At 41.4% G+C, this 14,924-nt stretch overlaps 1 protein-coding gene across 9 annotated transcripts in view; it reads left to right on the forward strand.

Annotated features, from left to right (window-relative positions):
* The window catches only part of LOC119033364 (regulating synaptic membrane exocytosis protein 1-like), an 84,638-nt gene that overhangs the window by 63,571 nt on the left and 6,143 nt on the right, over positions 1–14,924 (forward strand). For 2 of the 9 annotated variants that reach the window (XM_037123356.1, XM_037123355.1), the window contains exons 17-29: positions 295–457; positions 1,163–1,267; positions 1,871–1,930; positions 3,503–3,580; positions 5,015–5,131; positions 5,490–5,579; positions 6,368–6,451; positions 8,162–8,218; positions 8,554–8,619; positions 11,274–11,380; positions 12,686–12,804; positions 13,760–13,920; positions 14,039–14,253. In XM_037123356.1, coding sequence (XP_036979251.1) covers positions 295–457; positions 1,163–1,267; positions 1,871–1,930; positions 3,503–3,580; positions 5,015–5,131; positions 5,490–5,579; positions 6,368–6,451; positions 8,162–8,218; positions 8,554–8,619; positions 11,274–11,380; positions 12,686–12,804; positions 13,760–13,920; positions 14,039–14,253 — 1,422 coding nt within the window. The remainder of the gene's footprint in view (positions 1–294; positions 458–1,162; positions 1,268–1,870; positions 1,931–3,502; positions 3,581–5,014; positions 5,132–5,489; positions 5,580–6,367; positions 6,452–8,161; positions 8,219–8,553; positions 8,620–11,273; positions 11,381–12,685; positions 12,805–13,759; positions 13,921–14,038; positions 14,254–14,924) is intronic. The other 7 variants (XM_037123360.1, XM_037123364.1, XM_037123357.1 and 4 more) reach the window with 6 other exon arrangements.

Raw genomic sequence — 14,924 nt, forward strand, 5'->3', positions numbered from 1 at the left:
ACATTGTGTTAATGCTTTGGCATAGCAGGTGTATGTGTATTATATTAAGCCATTAGCATGATCTCCAGGTATTCCAAACCATTTATTCCATCACCAGTAGGCATAAATGGTCGTTGTAGCTTAAATTTCACTGTGAATGGACTGAGGATCAGCACTGTTAATGCCCACGCTGGCAATTACCAAACAAATCCTTGACACGTTTTATCCACTTACTGACCTATTTTTGTGCACTCATTCACATTGACTTATGAGGGTCTGTTTTGTCCATGGGGGGTGACAATTCCCACCCAGCAGCGGATGGGCGTGGCAGGGAGAGGCAACGGGAGTCCACGTCTACCCTGGAGGTGCCGGACCAGCAAAGGACGCCCGCCCATCACATACGTTCCCGTTCGGTGTCCCCACACCGCGAGGAGCAGGGACGAATCCGATCACGCCAACCCAACATTCATGCCCAGAGGTGAGGGTTAAAAAGGATGAGACAAGAACAATAACAGTATTTCACATGAATCAGTTTTACATTAATTAAAGGACTTAAGGATTTAAAGTGATACTCACAAATCTTTTTGAGTATGAAACCTTAATTCCAGGCTGTAAAACATTTGTAAATTTACCATTTATGGTCAGCTTCGCAGTGATTGCAATGAATTACAATAGTGACAAGTTTATGCAGGCTTAATCCACTTCCTCGTTGTATATTCAGTATGCTCCAAATTGTCATATTTAAGCCAAAATATATTAATACACTGCTTTAGCTCACTCCTGTGACACAGCTGTGTGTTAAGATTGAGATGGAAGGGCATACAAGATTTAAAATTATTGAGTTAGTCTTCAGAGGTGGATGACTTGGCCTGGTGTCTGATAATTGATACAAATAGAGGTCAGCCTGGTGAGAAGACATTGGTCACTCATAAGAGGTAAAAGCAACATGGTAGAGCAAGACGGGAGGAATGAGAGTTTGTTGGAAGGCAGCAAACAGAGTCCATCTACTAATGAAATGTCTGTCTGATGCAGAACACACAGTGCTGCCAGCTCTGCTTTTACCGGCCGAGCCAAATGAGGCCCGCCAAGAGTCTGCTGCAATACTGCCTGACCACTAACCTCTCATAAGTCTTCTTTCTTTCTTTCTTCTTCCTTTCTTTCTGTCTTCCTTCCTTCCTTCCAGGAGTCTGGATGATGAGCTTACGCACAATCGTCGTTCTCGTTCTCCGACTCGTTACTACGACGCTGGCAGAGGTCGCCGCCAGGAGGAGGAGTACCTCGATGACAGGTGTGTGTGTTTGTGCGTGAGCACTGCTAGCAATACATGTTAGACATCTGAGTTGTCTCCAGTGTTTGTCAAAAAAACAACTTTTTTCTCTGTGACATTGTTGGCCTCATTTTGTGCGCAGTGGATGTGAGACAGCAAATTTTATGTGAGAAACTGTGACTGCCGCAGAGAGATTCTGTTGTTACTTGTTCTAAAACTTTATTTTATGTTCGATCCTTTTGGTCACTGTTTAATTGCATTTTTTTTGTTCTTTTAAATTTGCCCTTGTTTAGTTTTTCTGCCCTTCATTTTACTGAATTTCCCTTTTTCTTGGGTCTGTTTTTTTTGGACCGTGAACCAAGTTTAGTGCAGTAGCTCTCCGTTGTTGTCTTGTGTAAAGTGACTTTATAACATCGTTGAGATGAAATGGCTTTGGTTTGGGTGTGTGTGTGTGTGTGTGTGTGCGCGCGCGCGCTCATAAGTTTGTATATGCGTGTTGTGTATGTATAGCAATCAGCAACAGCTTCTCTTTCCTATTCACCCTCTTCTCCCTCTGCTCTTGTGGTTTTTTTTTGGACTGTTGTTGATTTCCTCATATGTCATCCATCCCCATGGTAACCACAGTGAGGTCATCATGATCCACCAGTCAATGCGAGGCAAAAGTGCTGAGTGTCTTCATACCAGGTAAACTGGACAATATTGTCAACATGATGTGTACATGTGGATTTCTAGATCAGCTGTAGTTTATGTGTGTAGTTTTAGTCATATAGTCTCATAATTTGATCTTTTTAAAAGAGTTTAATCATTGAAAATGCTGAAATAGAGGCTCTTTTTCTTTGCTGTAAAAGTAGAATACGAATTACAACAGTAAATCACATCATTTTAAATGTATGTAGGAAGTAGTGGTTACATAATGTAAGGCAGAAAAGATCAGTTAAAACAGACAGGGGAATAATTGTCTAAAGATTGTCTAAAGTTATGCTTTTGTCAACAAGAAAGACACAAACATCACTTAAATTGAACTTTGGACAATGGACATGGGACCTGAAAGAACATGTCACATGTCAGGTCAGGCCTTTGATGCACACAGAATACCATTTTAGTTGGATCCCTCAAGTGTTGGCTTTGGTCTTTTCATGGGATTTGTTGACAGCTCCAAAAATATAGACTATGATCACTCACTTGACTTATTATTTTTTCCCATAATTTACTGAGTTTACTTTCATTTTAGAATATTATAAACAGTTTGATCAGATTGAGGAAAGCAGACTAAAGAGCTGGTTGTTTAGTTGCACTGCTGCCACAGATCCACAAGAGGACACTGCAGGACCATGTTTGAATTTAGACTGAGCCTTCACAGCATGCTGCTCTTCTACAGCCACACCGACAGTGATGCTTACCAGGGCCAGAGTCGACATGAAATAGCTGTTCAGCCGGTGTGTTATGAAAGGACCCATATAAATTCTCCCTCGGCCGTCTTGAAAAAAAAAAAGAAATTTGTAAATATATACCATTTCCGTCTTTCCTCTTGATCCTCTTGATTACAGTGATTAAGTCTGGTCTCTGCACCCTCATATCCTGATTCAGTTTGAGGCATCAAGACATTTCACATTTGCTTCACATGTGTACTGTAATCAACATCACATGGGTCTTACATTGCTATTTGAGCATAAAGCTGAGAAAAGGTAAGTTACACGCTTGAGAACACCTCTGTATACAACCATACCTTTCTGATTTATGCACAATAATATAGTAACATTGTCAGTTTGTACCTTACTGTATATACACATGGATGTGTGGTAGAAGGGGTGTTTTTATGCGTGTCAGTAGAGCTGAAAGCTGGCTTTTGATGCTTGTATTCCTGTCATGCGGTGCTGTAGTTCTTACTCGCTTACACTGCAAAAGCTCACAAGCTTAGCCAGTGATTTTTTCAAGAAATGCACTATTTAGAAACATGTCAGATGACAATATGACCGTAGCGAAGACACGTGGAATATGAGACCTTTACCTTGCTTATCGAGTATAAGTTAATGTTTTGTTGTGAAGATGGAAATCAGTTAACCTCTTTCATGAACATGTCTTTAAATTTGTTTAATAGCATACTACATGGTGCACAAAATCGCTGGATAAGTCTGCAGCAATTTTTTTACATATTGAATTTGTCCTTTGCCAACAATCCTACACACCTGTTTTTTTCTCCTCCACCCATTCCTCCCATTATCCTACTTCTGCCTGCTGCATGCATGCTAACATCAGGAGGTCTACTAGGCACAATAACACACTGCCACCTAAGATGCCACTTTTGTTCAACGGTATCCACAAACACAGAAACAGGTAAGTCCACAGTGATGGGTCCAGTATGCTTCAAACAAACAAAGCGTTTGTACATGGATGTTGTTCCCCATTCTCTATGAATACTTCAATTCATTCTTTATGAATACTAAATAAATACAACATTTCCTGTAAACAATCCCTTCAGTGTTTTCTCAACATGGAAGCGCTGGGCTCTCCTGGATAATGTAACAGTCATGTTATGTTTTGTTTGTCAGTTTGACTTGGCAGACAGCTATAAATAGGCAAGAGCCTCTGCAGCTGTTACTGCCGGGAAGAATCCAGTCAGTGACAAATCATAGCCCGTAGCAAATTCAAAACACTTCTTCAGACGTGGTGAATTCATTTAAACTGCAATCTATCCCAATATTTTGCCTCTGTGCTTTCTTGCCAATACACAGTATGTAACACAGTTAGAAGTTGGTGATCAGGTGTTTCTGTGCTCATTGGGACACCTTGTAATTGACAGTGTGTTGTCTGGTTCTCAGTCAGATCCAATTACAGTATCTTCGTCAGCTCCGCCCTCTCATCCAAATGTGGTCACTTCTGGATAAGATGACACAACAAGATGAGAATGGACGTAATGCCACAACTCATACTCAAAGTTTCAGAGCAGTAATCCAAAATGAGTGACATCACTAAACTTTTAGGTACACAGAAGTTTGTTGCACAGAAGGTTCTTCATAGTGTATACTCTAATGCAGTCGTTCACCTTTTAACAATTCATTCAATTGGGAGAGTTTCATTCCCATCCAAGCCACGAGAGTGTTGAGTGACCTAAAACTGTCAATGGAGAAAATAACAGAACTTTTGCTTCTGGAACCAGGGGAGCCCAAAATAGCCCCTCCTAAAAACTCTGCCATCAACCTCCTCTTGACTGCCCCAATCGCTTATAGAATTTGTGTCTTTTAGTCTTGACAAAATCAAGCATGAGGGGATAACAGTGCACATTTTCTGACTGTTTCTCCTCAAAGGAGGACAATAGGCATCTCATATAAAGTGACAAATGTAGTGCAAAAAAATGCTTGATACAGAAGTTCAAATGCTATCCTACGACTTGAACAAAACTTGTTGGATGCGGCCCATGTCACAAAAAGTTACTGTTAGACGCTGCGACAAGCCCCTTCATCTGAAGCATACTGAGACCATTAGATGTCCCGTGGTGCCAGTGTGAATATTCTCAACCAGTGGAGAAGCACTTAATAACCTGCAGTAAATCTTCATAATCTTCTATGCAAGAGTTAGTATACCTGCCAAACTGCAAATTTATAGTAAAAGACACACAAGCATGCAATATTTTTTTAATCCTACGGACTTCTTTTCATGTGAGTATTTTCTACCGCAGCAGTAGCTTCACAAATTCTTTTTTTCCAATCTGAGCTTTCTTTTCCTTTTTGCAACTGCATGCTGTTTTTGAAACTTTCATCTTGTGACTAGTTCCACGCTGCCTGCATGCCGAAAGATAAGCTCTGTCGTGGGATCGCGCGTGGTCATGGCAAGGCGCTGCTCCATCACACACAGCGTTGTAAAGTTCACAGATGAGGTGACAGTTAGGTAAGACACACACATGCGTGAATATCACTAATGGTTAACCATGTGAGTCTTCAGTCGTGACCGGTTGGGAGAGTAGTGCAGAGAGCATTTCATCCTGTGCCGTGACAGTTGAAGAACATTTTCACGTGACCCCATCTTCATGAAGGCATGACAAGACAGATACTCCATCTTTACACAGCCAACTAGTCTTGGTTTTAGTTCTCAGACTAGCATTCTGACTTTAGGAATCTAACTGGACTTTCTTTTTAAAGCATTTTTTCTGTTTGTCCATTGTTTTTTCTCTTTGTGTTTGTTTCTGTCCTCTCCTCCTGTCTCCTCCTCCTCCATTGGATGGCATGTTGTGCTGTGGTGCCTCTAGTGATCTGCAGCCCTCTCTGGACAGGGTTAGGAGCGCTAGCGCCAATTGTCTGACACCAGACAATCATGCCCCCTCACCAGAGACTGAAAGGTACCAGCCTCTGTCTCCAGCACCCCTCCTGTAGTGCTCTAGTAGTATCTTGTCTTACCTTTCCTGGTCTTTGCAGTACTTTTCCTCTCTGAATGTCCTACACTAGCTGAAGATCAAGCCTCCCACCTCCTCACTCTACCCCAACTCCATCGCTGTTGCTCCACCCAGTAGCTTCCATATTTTACCACAATCCTCAAATTGCATTTTTGAAGGTGCAACGATTTTTCTAAAACTGATTATCCATTAGCAAATATCATTAGCTCTTACTTAACAACAGAAACATTTTGCCAAGTTTTATTTCAATGATGGATCACTATCGAGGCACTTTCATTAACCCATCAAAGTATGAGCTCATGGGCATTGGCATCCTGACCACCAAATCGGTGCACCTTTTTACACCTGATCTTAATTACTGTATCTTGAGATGAATCGCTTCACCAACCAGCCTACCCAAACACTGCTTAGCCTCACACAGTCTAGTCTTGAGTATGATTACCTTTCAAGCCTCTCATTTGATAGCTTCAACCCTTACCAATATCAGGATAACGTCTTCCAGTAAGTCCTGGTGTCAGGCCTGCTTCCTTGGTCAACCATCTCCCACAATGTAATCAAAATATCTTGAAGGATAAATTCAATTTTATTGCAATACTCACATGCTGTATAACTGTTTAAAGAGTTGTGGGTAAATTCACTCACATCCATACTAGGCTTATGGAATCACAAGTCTTTCTGATTTTTTAATGGCTTACTGATCATATGGGTGATATATTTTGTATGTGTACACATAGAAAATCTTTGTCCCATTCCCTGCCCCGAAGACGTCCGGAGAGTCCCAGGATTTTTATCCAACATGCTTCCCCTGAAGATGACAGGTACCCCATTGTGGACTCCAACCACTTCGTCCTAGAGCTTGACTTATGCTTCAAAATCTCCATAAAGGCCATAACGACCCCAACCCAATGGCTCAAAGCTTTTTTTTATGAAAGGCATTTTTTAAAGGCAAATCAGCTATAAATATGTTGCCAATTCCCACATATTTTTTTCTTTTTTCTTTTTCAGTAATATAACACATACTGTCAAACCTGACTGAAATCCGCTGGGTTCAGTTGGGTCTCATTGGGTGCAGGCAGATGTCAAGCTCTACCTCATGTTTTTAGTTAACGCTGATCTCTCTGCTGAGTTCTGATATTTCTTTGACTAGCTGGTTATAAATTTCCAACTTGAACTTTTCCATCTCCTTCTAATCTGATCAAAGGTGTACTGGGTGACTTTATCTTGTATCATATAAAAAAGTATACATTTACTGTGTTGAGCCAGATTTAGCATAACAGGGAAGTGTTTGTTTTTTTAAAATTTGAAAATAATTAATTTAAAAAAACAGTTGAGCATTTTGGGAAATTCACTTTATTCACTAGGGGAGAAGGTCCATTCTTCTCCCATGTTTGACTGTTAGATATAAAGTTACAACCAAGAGACAGCTAGCTTAGTTTAGCCTAAAGACTTTGAGTGCAACAGCTAGCCTAGCTCTGTCAGATATGGCTTTGTTAGATTAACAAACAAGACCTAACAAGTTAATTAGTGAGCTGTAGGTGTGTTGGTAGGTGTTTAAAGTTACCTGCAACATATCCTGGCTAGCTGTTCCCTCAGCTACAAATCTTTATGCTCAGCTATGCTAATGTCTTGTGGCTTTAGCTCTGTATTTATCAGACAGAAATGAGAGCGGCAACAATTTTCTCCCAACACTGTTGAAAAAATGAACATGTAAACACTTTCCCAAAGTGACAAACAATTACTTTTACTTGCTTATGAATAAAAGTGTCATTATCTTGCAGTTGTAACTGCACTGTTTCAGTTTAGCTGAACAAATACAAGATAAAGTGACAAGCTACTCCTGTAACCTCTCTGCTGTTTAGTTTCCTATTGTTAACCCTTGATTTCTGGTTTTGTGGTCAGTGAGCACAGTGAGACACAGTGAGAGTAACCATGACATGCAATTTAGAACTTGTCAAAATAAAAGTCAAACGGGTCCCACAGGCTCTGACAAGTTCTACTTTGTTTCATATGCTGTCACTCACATTGTGTACAGGGGTTGCCAGTATGGATTTTTAGCTTGTTGGTGGTGTTTTTTCGAGTTTGCAATTTGTTGCCGAGAGTTGTAGCAGTAGTTTTCATTCCTGGTTGTGGTTGTTGTTGCCGTAATTTTTTTGTCCTGTTGCTTTTTTTATACCCTTCCTTCATGGTCTTTAGTGGCTCCTCTGAACCTATGGTAGTTTGCAGTGGTTATGGTGTGAAATCTTGCTTTGTTGAGTTTGCTTCCTGCGGTCTTTCTACGTGTACTTTCTGTTCTGGGGTTTGCATCTGCAGCTTCTGTGTGCCTCACCTTCTTCTCTTATTAAGTGTCTCCTAGCTCAGCAATGACTTAGAATTCATGACGTACATAATTCATATCAGATGCGTGACTGTGTGTGTGTATCTGTGTGTGTGTGTGTGTGTGTGTGTGTGTGTGTGTGCGTGTGTGCGTGTGTGTGTGTGTGTTTTGCGGCACATGTATCATCTTGTCATCTTCATGTCCATGAATGGAGAATATTGATGCTACTTCCTACTCAAGAGACTTTAATTCACCTCAGTACAAAGAAGAGGTACACACACTTACCTGTACACACACACACACACACACACATTGGCACAGTTACAGATGAAGCACGAGTGTGTGACACCCTTTATTCATATCACCATCACACCATCCATCACTGCATGCCTCCTATTTCCTGTTTTCCAGATCATAAACTTATAAGGCCGGTGACAGCCTCATGACAGAGTCAGACTCTAAATGAAATATCCTCCATCGTGCTCTCTTCCATCCTCTCATCCATCCATCCATCCATCCATCCATCCATACATCTTTCTTTTTTTTCTTTTTTTTTTTTTTTTTACTTTTACGTATTGTTCCCTTTGCTCATCCACCATTCTCCAGGCAGCCTCGGACCCTGGCAACACCCGAGTGTCACACTCTTGGCAGGAAGCTCTCTGACAGTAGCAGGTAAGGCATGTACTGTACGCTCAGCACATGTCAAACAGTAATGCACAAGGTCGCTGACGGGATGATTGGACGGGATTAAACATTATAGGGGGAGGTGAGGAATTAAATTTTCACTGTGATCCTCTGCAATTTAATTTATTGTCCTAGACACATTTTTAACCACGGTGAAGTTAATGTATGTGGATGTAATAAAGATAGACAATCAGCAGGACAGTGCCAAAAGTGGGAAAGATTAAGGGGAGGCACAGAGGAAGAGACCTGAAACATACTGTGTGAGCAAGCTGTTTCTGATAACTCTGAAACTCAGTGCTCACACATGCCTACGATATAGCACTTAGAACATACTGATATTGTTCATTGTGACTTACATGTCTGAGGATATCATTATCTCTGATGCCCATTACAAATAAACAACCAAACATACACACGTTATCCTACTGCCCTTCTAGTGGTTTTTTTGTTTTCTGTTGGTGTTAGCATATCTCCAAAAAATGTACCACTCCATTTCACACAGAGGTCAGGACAAGCAGCTCATGTGGAAAAAAAAGAAAGATCTGACATACAGTTTCACTGTTTTTGTTCAGTAATAATCTAATAGCTCAATAATAATCACTTGTGCCCTTTTGGACTATTAAATCAAATTCAAACTGTTTGTTTTCTGTAAGTCAGAAAGTGAAATACATTTGGGGGGTTGAAATGGCTCCAGCAGTTTTCTCTCCTTTCATGCAACACAGTGTTTTAAGTCAGTGTCGACTGCTTTAATATGTAAACCCACGCTACTATCTTTTTCTAAGCTTAACCTGCTTGGAGTTAAATCAGACACTACTCATGCTTCAGTTGTCATGGTGTTTCCTTCAAAACATGTTTGCTGTCGAAAATTAATTACATACAAATGTAAATTTGAGGAGACCTTGTTGGACGTTTAGATATCGGTCCTTTAATAACCTTAAAGTAGCTCGAGCCATTTCCACAGCCCACAGACTAAACTGCACACACCGTCTGAGGGCTGTCATGGTTTTGATTGTTAACCACGCGTCGTACAAATTGAGGTTAACGCCACCTGCTAGCAAGATGTTTAGGCAATGTTTCATCTCACATGATTTGTATGACCTTTTATTTATTTGTGTTCTGTTGCTTTTTCCCCGCTCCTCCATCTCCCCTCCCATCTTTTGTTCCTGCATGCTGCTGCTCACACACTGTATTGCCGGGCTTTGGGTTTGTATGGCACTTGTGTGACTGTGTGCATTTGTGTATGTGTGTGTGTGTGTTTGTGTGTGTGTGTGTGTGTGTGTGTGTGTGTGTGTGTGTGTGTGTGTGTGTGTGTGTGTGTGTGTGTGTGTGTGTGTGTGTGTGTGTGTGTATCAGTATCAAGCCCACCTCAATCTTAAGGGGCTCCAGAGGAAAGAAGACACCGCTGCGGCCCTTTGGTGAGGGGATTCCCCTTGAATGAGTGTCCCCCACCCCCCGCCCCCTTGCCCACCCACTGACACTGAGGCAGCTTCCCTTTGGTCCGCTGTGGATACTGTGGTTGAGAGGAGCAGGACAGAGCTGCTCTCTCACACACCTTCATATTCTTACCTGTTTGTGTATGTGTGTGTGTGTTTCTGTGACCTGTCTTCGCCACATTGCGACTCCAGACGCTGCTGCTGTTCTGTGTTTGTGTGTTCATGGTGTTTGTGTTGCGTGGGCATGCGTGGACACTTGAGGTCATTGTTTTTCAGAATAAGTTGAAGAGGGTGTGAAAGTGTGTTTAGTCTCTTATGTATATCTGCTTCAGGCACCATCTTTTATGGGATAATTGATTAAAACTCAAGGTAAAGGCACCATCAGTTATTGATAGATTGAGCATCAACAATGCTATTCTGTTCTGTTGTCCTACTCTAAGTTTAATGAGTCGATTGGCCTGTAAAATGGCAATTTTTAACGGAAGCTTTATAACTGTAGTATAACTGGTGAAATGTGTCATACTCAACAGAATAATCAAAATTCAAAGAACGTAGCTGTTTTATGAATAAGCCCTGTTTTTTGTGAGAATGGATTACGATGAATGAATGCGTGCAGATCTGGTGGGATTTGTGCTTGAAGGCTTTCACCTTCTCTCTGTGTTCTTTCACCGTCTCAGTCTTTATTTGCTTCTCCTACCTGCAACAGGATCCCCCCACTACCGACCCCTGAACAAGCTTCACTCCGCTTCACTGTGTGAATATTGTCGTTGCCACTGATTGTTTCACCGGAATAATGTTGCTGTTTCATTTTCCACAACTGATGCTTTTCCTATTGCCATGCTCTGTCACTTCTTGATGCCATTTTAGACTTGATGTTACACATCTTAAGAAAAGGGATTTTGGAAAGGACAGCAGGTGAAGTGCAGCTGTTTTCTGTTCCGTGTGTTCCTTCAGGTGAAGTTCAAAATGATAATGTGTGAAAAGGATTAACTCAAGAAACCCTGACCAGCGAGTGACCGGTGCAGCTGTGAACATCCTGGATCACTAACATGTTGACTTTCATTCCATTTCCCCCCCTTTTTTTATCCCCATTCTTTTCCTTCTTACATTTGTTAATTTTCCCTTTCTCCCCTCTCTCTTTCCACCCTCTCTCCAACTCATTTTTTTTTTTTTGTCTGTCTGCTTCACTATCATTTTATTCTGTGTTAGGGGCCACCTCCAAGGTGGTTCGTCTCTTTCCTCCTCAGTGACGTCCTCAGCCCGCAGAGTAAGGCAGCTCCCACAGCTTCCCCCCAAGAGCAGCACCGTAGAACAAGGTATGTGTATGTGTGTTAGTGTGTGAAACTGACTCTATTTATGCATCCAGATGAGAGATAATTCATGCAAGTATCCACACTGAGCTGTTCCATGTGCTGTACTGGAATGATGCAACGCCATTCAGTTATTATTGTTATCCCAAACCCAAGAAAAGAAATCAAGAAATCCTTGCTGGGATTCAAAAACACCAGCTGAAAGTCAGCAGAGCCATTTGTCCATCGTCACTCTGTGCAGTTTCTGATGATTGTGGACACATTGAAGGGCATTTCCCTGTTTATACCAGAGTTAATTAATTTATACTAATGTTTTGCATTGAAATATCAAGTTTTTCACAAGTAATAACTGCGTTTCCCTGGTAACTTCTGAGGGTTTGACTAACAGCAGAAAAAGTCATTCTAATCCCGTAAAGGTTGTTATGCAATGCAAACATTGTTCATCACTCCAGTAAAAAGGACAAACCTTGATATGAATTGGCAACGGGAGATAAACTAGTCCGCTCAGCTCATTGAACCACCACTCAGTTAATAGCTAGAAAGCTAAAGTTATGCTAGAAGGATTCAAAGTCATTAACATTGAGTACGGTTGAGAAACCGTAAACATGATGTTATGTTTAGCAACAAGATTGGTTAGCCAGCCTTGTTACTGACCCCAAATCACTATCAAAATTTCTCACGACCATCATCCGTGTGCACCGTCGGTTGCAGCCTGAAGCAGCGGGGTGAAGAGGACTGAGATGATGGTTTGTGCTTAGGTGGACAGTTACAGTCTACTTCCTGCAGCTTGTGTGTTGCAGGCGCCACCCTGTGGTGTTCAGAGGAAGATGCACTGAAAGACTTATTTTAGATACAGACTATAGTGGAGTCATTTAGAACAGTAAAAAATACATTTTCAGCACATAAGTGATGCTTTTGGGTTGCCGTGGTTCGGACATTTACTGAAATGTTACACACTGGCAGAACTGTATGACCAAGATCACTGAGTGCAGATGCAGATAGAATTTCAGATGACTTCTTTTTATCTACAGGGGTCCACATTATTCATATAATAATGGTGTTGGATGAATTATTTTATTAAGTTAATTAAGTGTGAGAATGGTTGGCTACTCAAACATGTTTGAATGGACTGAATGTTTACTAGTTTCTTCCGCTTCTGTTTTCTGCCAGATTTTGTCTTTCGTGTCCAGCATGACGTAAAGTTTTCTCACCTCCAAAAAACCTTTTTTGTTGCTCAGTTTTATAGTGCAGTGTCTTGATTAAGTGGGAGTTTATTGAGTTGTGTCATTTCGTGTGTGTGTGTGTGTGTAGCCCTGGTAGCAGAGGAGTGTGTTCGTCAGCTCCAGATGAGGGTTCATTCCAACCGGGTGTCAGCCGCCTCCACCTCCAGCCAACAGGACCTGGACCGTTCCCTCAAGAACAAACGGGAGGTGGGCCATGGATACTTTTTTTTTTTTTGGCTACATTCAGCCTGACAGTTCACTTTAAAACTAACTCATCAGGAGAATGGAGGGGGACAATAAGGGCTCCAGCCAGAGAGCATGAGCCATAATGTCGCCGAAGTGCATCGTGATGAATTGCATTTACTGTCTAAGAAAGTAATAAATTATGTTACCGTAATGGTGAGGAACACTCAATAAAATGAATTGGTTCCAACTGGGCAGTCACTCAAGAATGCACCTAACTCTTCCAATACAGAAGTGTTTAATCCATACTGTCTGGTTTTCCGATCCTAACTTACAGAAAACTGACAGCTTAATGGCGATGGCCTGACTTTCACACGTGTCTACAGGCCAGTAGTTCAACTCTGCGGTGTGCATCGCGTCAGCGCTGTCTCAGTGATGCATTGCACTTTTCCTTCATCTGACCGAGTGTGAATGATGGAAATCAGACTGAATAGATCATTAGCACCAGCTGGCATGAGCTTACAAAAGTGGCACTGATGATAAAGTATATGGACAAAAACATGCAGAAAAGTAGCATCAGGCATCACGAAAAGACTAAACGAGCGATGTCAAGGTGATCGAGGCTTGATCCCTTCTGAGATTCACAGTAGCTTTTATATTCTGTTACAAATTATAAATAGTTAACATCTGCATAACAGAAAGAGTTTGTCTAATAAAAGCTTTGATACATAATTCAACTTTAAGCTTAGTGTGTTGAAATGTTTTGTTTTCTAAGATGTGTAAGTGTGAAAGCTTTGTGAGCGCAGAATTGAATTAACTCTCCTTTGAAACTCATAATACAATAAACCGAGAATAGCTCTGAGGTACTATCATCTTTACTGAGCCTCCAGTTTGGCCGTACCAAAATGATCAAATTGCTGACTGCATGTTGGTGGTTTGTAACTAAGATCTAAGAGTAACATCTGGTTGTTTCCTGCAGCTCTACAAGGACCAGAGGAGGAACAGTGAAAACGTTTCCCATAGGTCCTCAGACAGTGATGTCAGCGACGTGTCAGCCATCTCTCGAACCAGCAGTGCCTCTCGCATCAGTAGCACCAGCTACATGTCCATCCAATCAGAGAGACCCAGGGGACGCTTCAGGTACCCACACAAACTCTCTAACTCTAACGTTTTTTTTTGTGCAGCATTTCCCATGTTTACTTGTTAGTATAAGGTATTATTAAGTCATATGAAATAAACTGGGTATTGTCATGATCAGCAGGGCAATGCGTGCGACAGGCCGCCACATGATGAAGAGCACCAGTGTCAGTGGCGAGATCTACGGCATGGAGCACACCGACGGCAGCCAATCAGACACAGCGCTCGGGAGCCTCGGAAGCGGGATCAAGAAGCGGCGCTCGAGCCTCAGCCAACGCGTTGTTGCCATCCTGCCATCCAGACGCAGTCGGAGTACCTCGCAACTCAGCCAGACAGGTCAGAAAAACAGGACGCGTAATCACCACATGGATGTCTTCAGACAGGTAGCAGATAGCAGGCCCACTTATTCTATCTAGCTTCCTTGTCTCTCACCAAGGCCTTTAATGTTACTGTGTGTGTCATTTTTTTCAGAGAAGCACCTCCACAATGTTTTGAAGACATTAGTATAATTACTGTAAATAAATAATACCATCGCCAAGAAGATTGGCAGCCTCGAATGGCATCTAATCTGTTTTATATTGTGTGGTAAATCATTCAGAGTCTTTGGCAGATGATGGACAAACTTAAAAGACTGATATTAAATATTTATCAGTAATGCTGAAGCAGATGCTTTTTTTGTTTTTGTTTTCTTAACGCCACTATGTGGAATGATTTGTGAATTTAGCATCTTTCAAAGTATTCTGATGGCAAAATTATTTCAAAATGTTACAAGACAAGGATTTGCAAATCTTTTATGATTCAGCATTATTCCAGACTGCAAACATTGAGCCATATCTTGCAACTATTTTTGGAAATAGTCCAACTAAGATATATAAAAACTAGGTACACCTGTGTGACTTGCAAATAAGATTTCATTTTTTAAAATCATCATCACCCGATATCATGTGAAACACAGTTGGCGAAAAAAGTTTGAGACCGACGCAGCTGTCATTTTTCCACCCAGGGCC

The sequence above is a fragment of the Acanthopagrus latus genome, chromosome 15 (genome assembly GCF_904848185.1).
Source record: "Acanthopagrus latus isolate v.2019 chromosome 15, fAcaLat1.1, whole genome shotgun sequence".
Lineage (NCBI taxonomy): Eukaryota > Metazoa > Chordata > Actinopteri > Spariformes > Sparidae > Acanthopagrus > Acanthopagrus latus.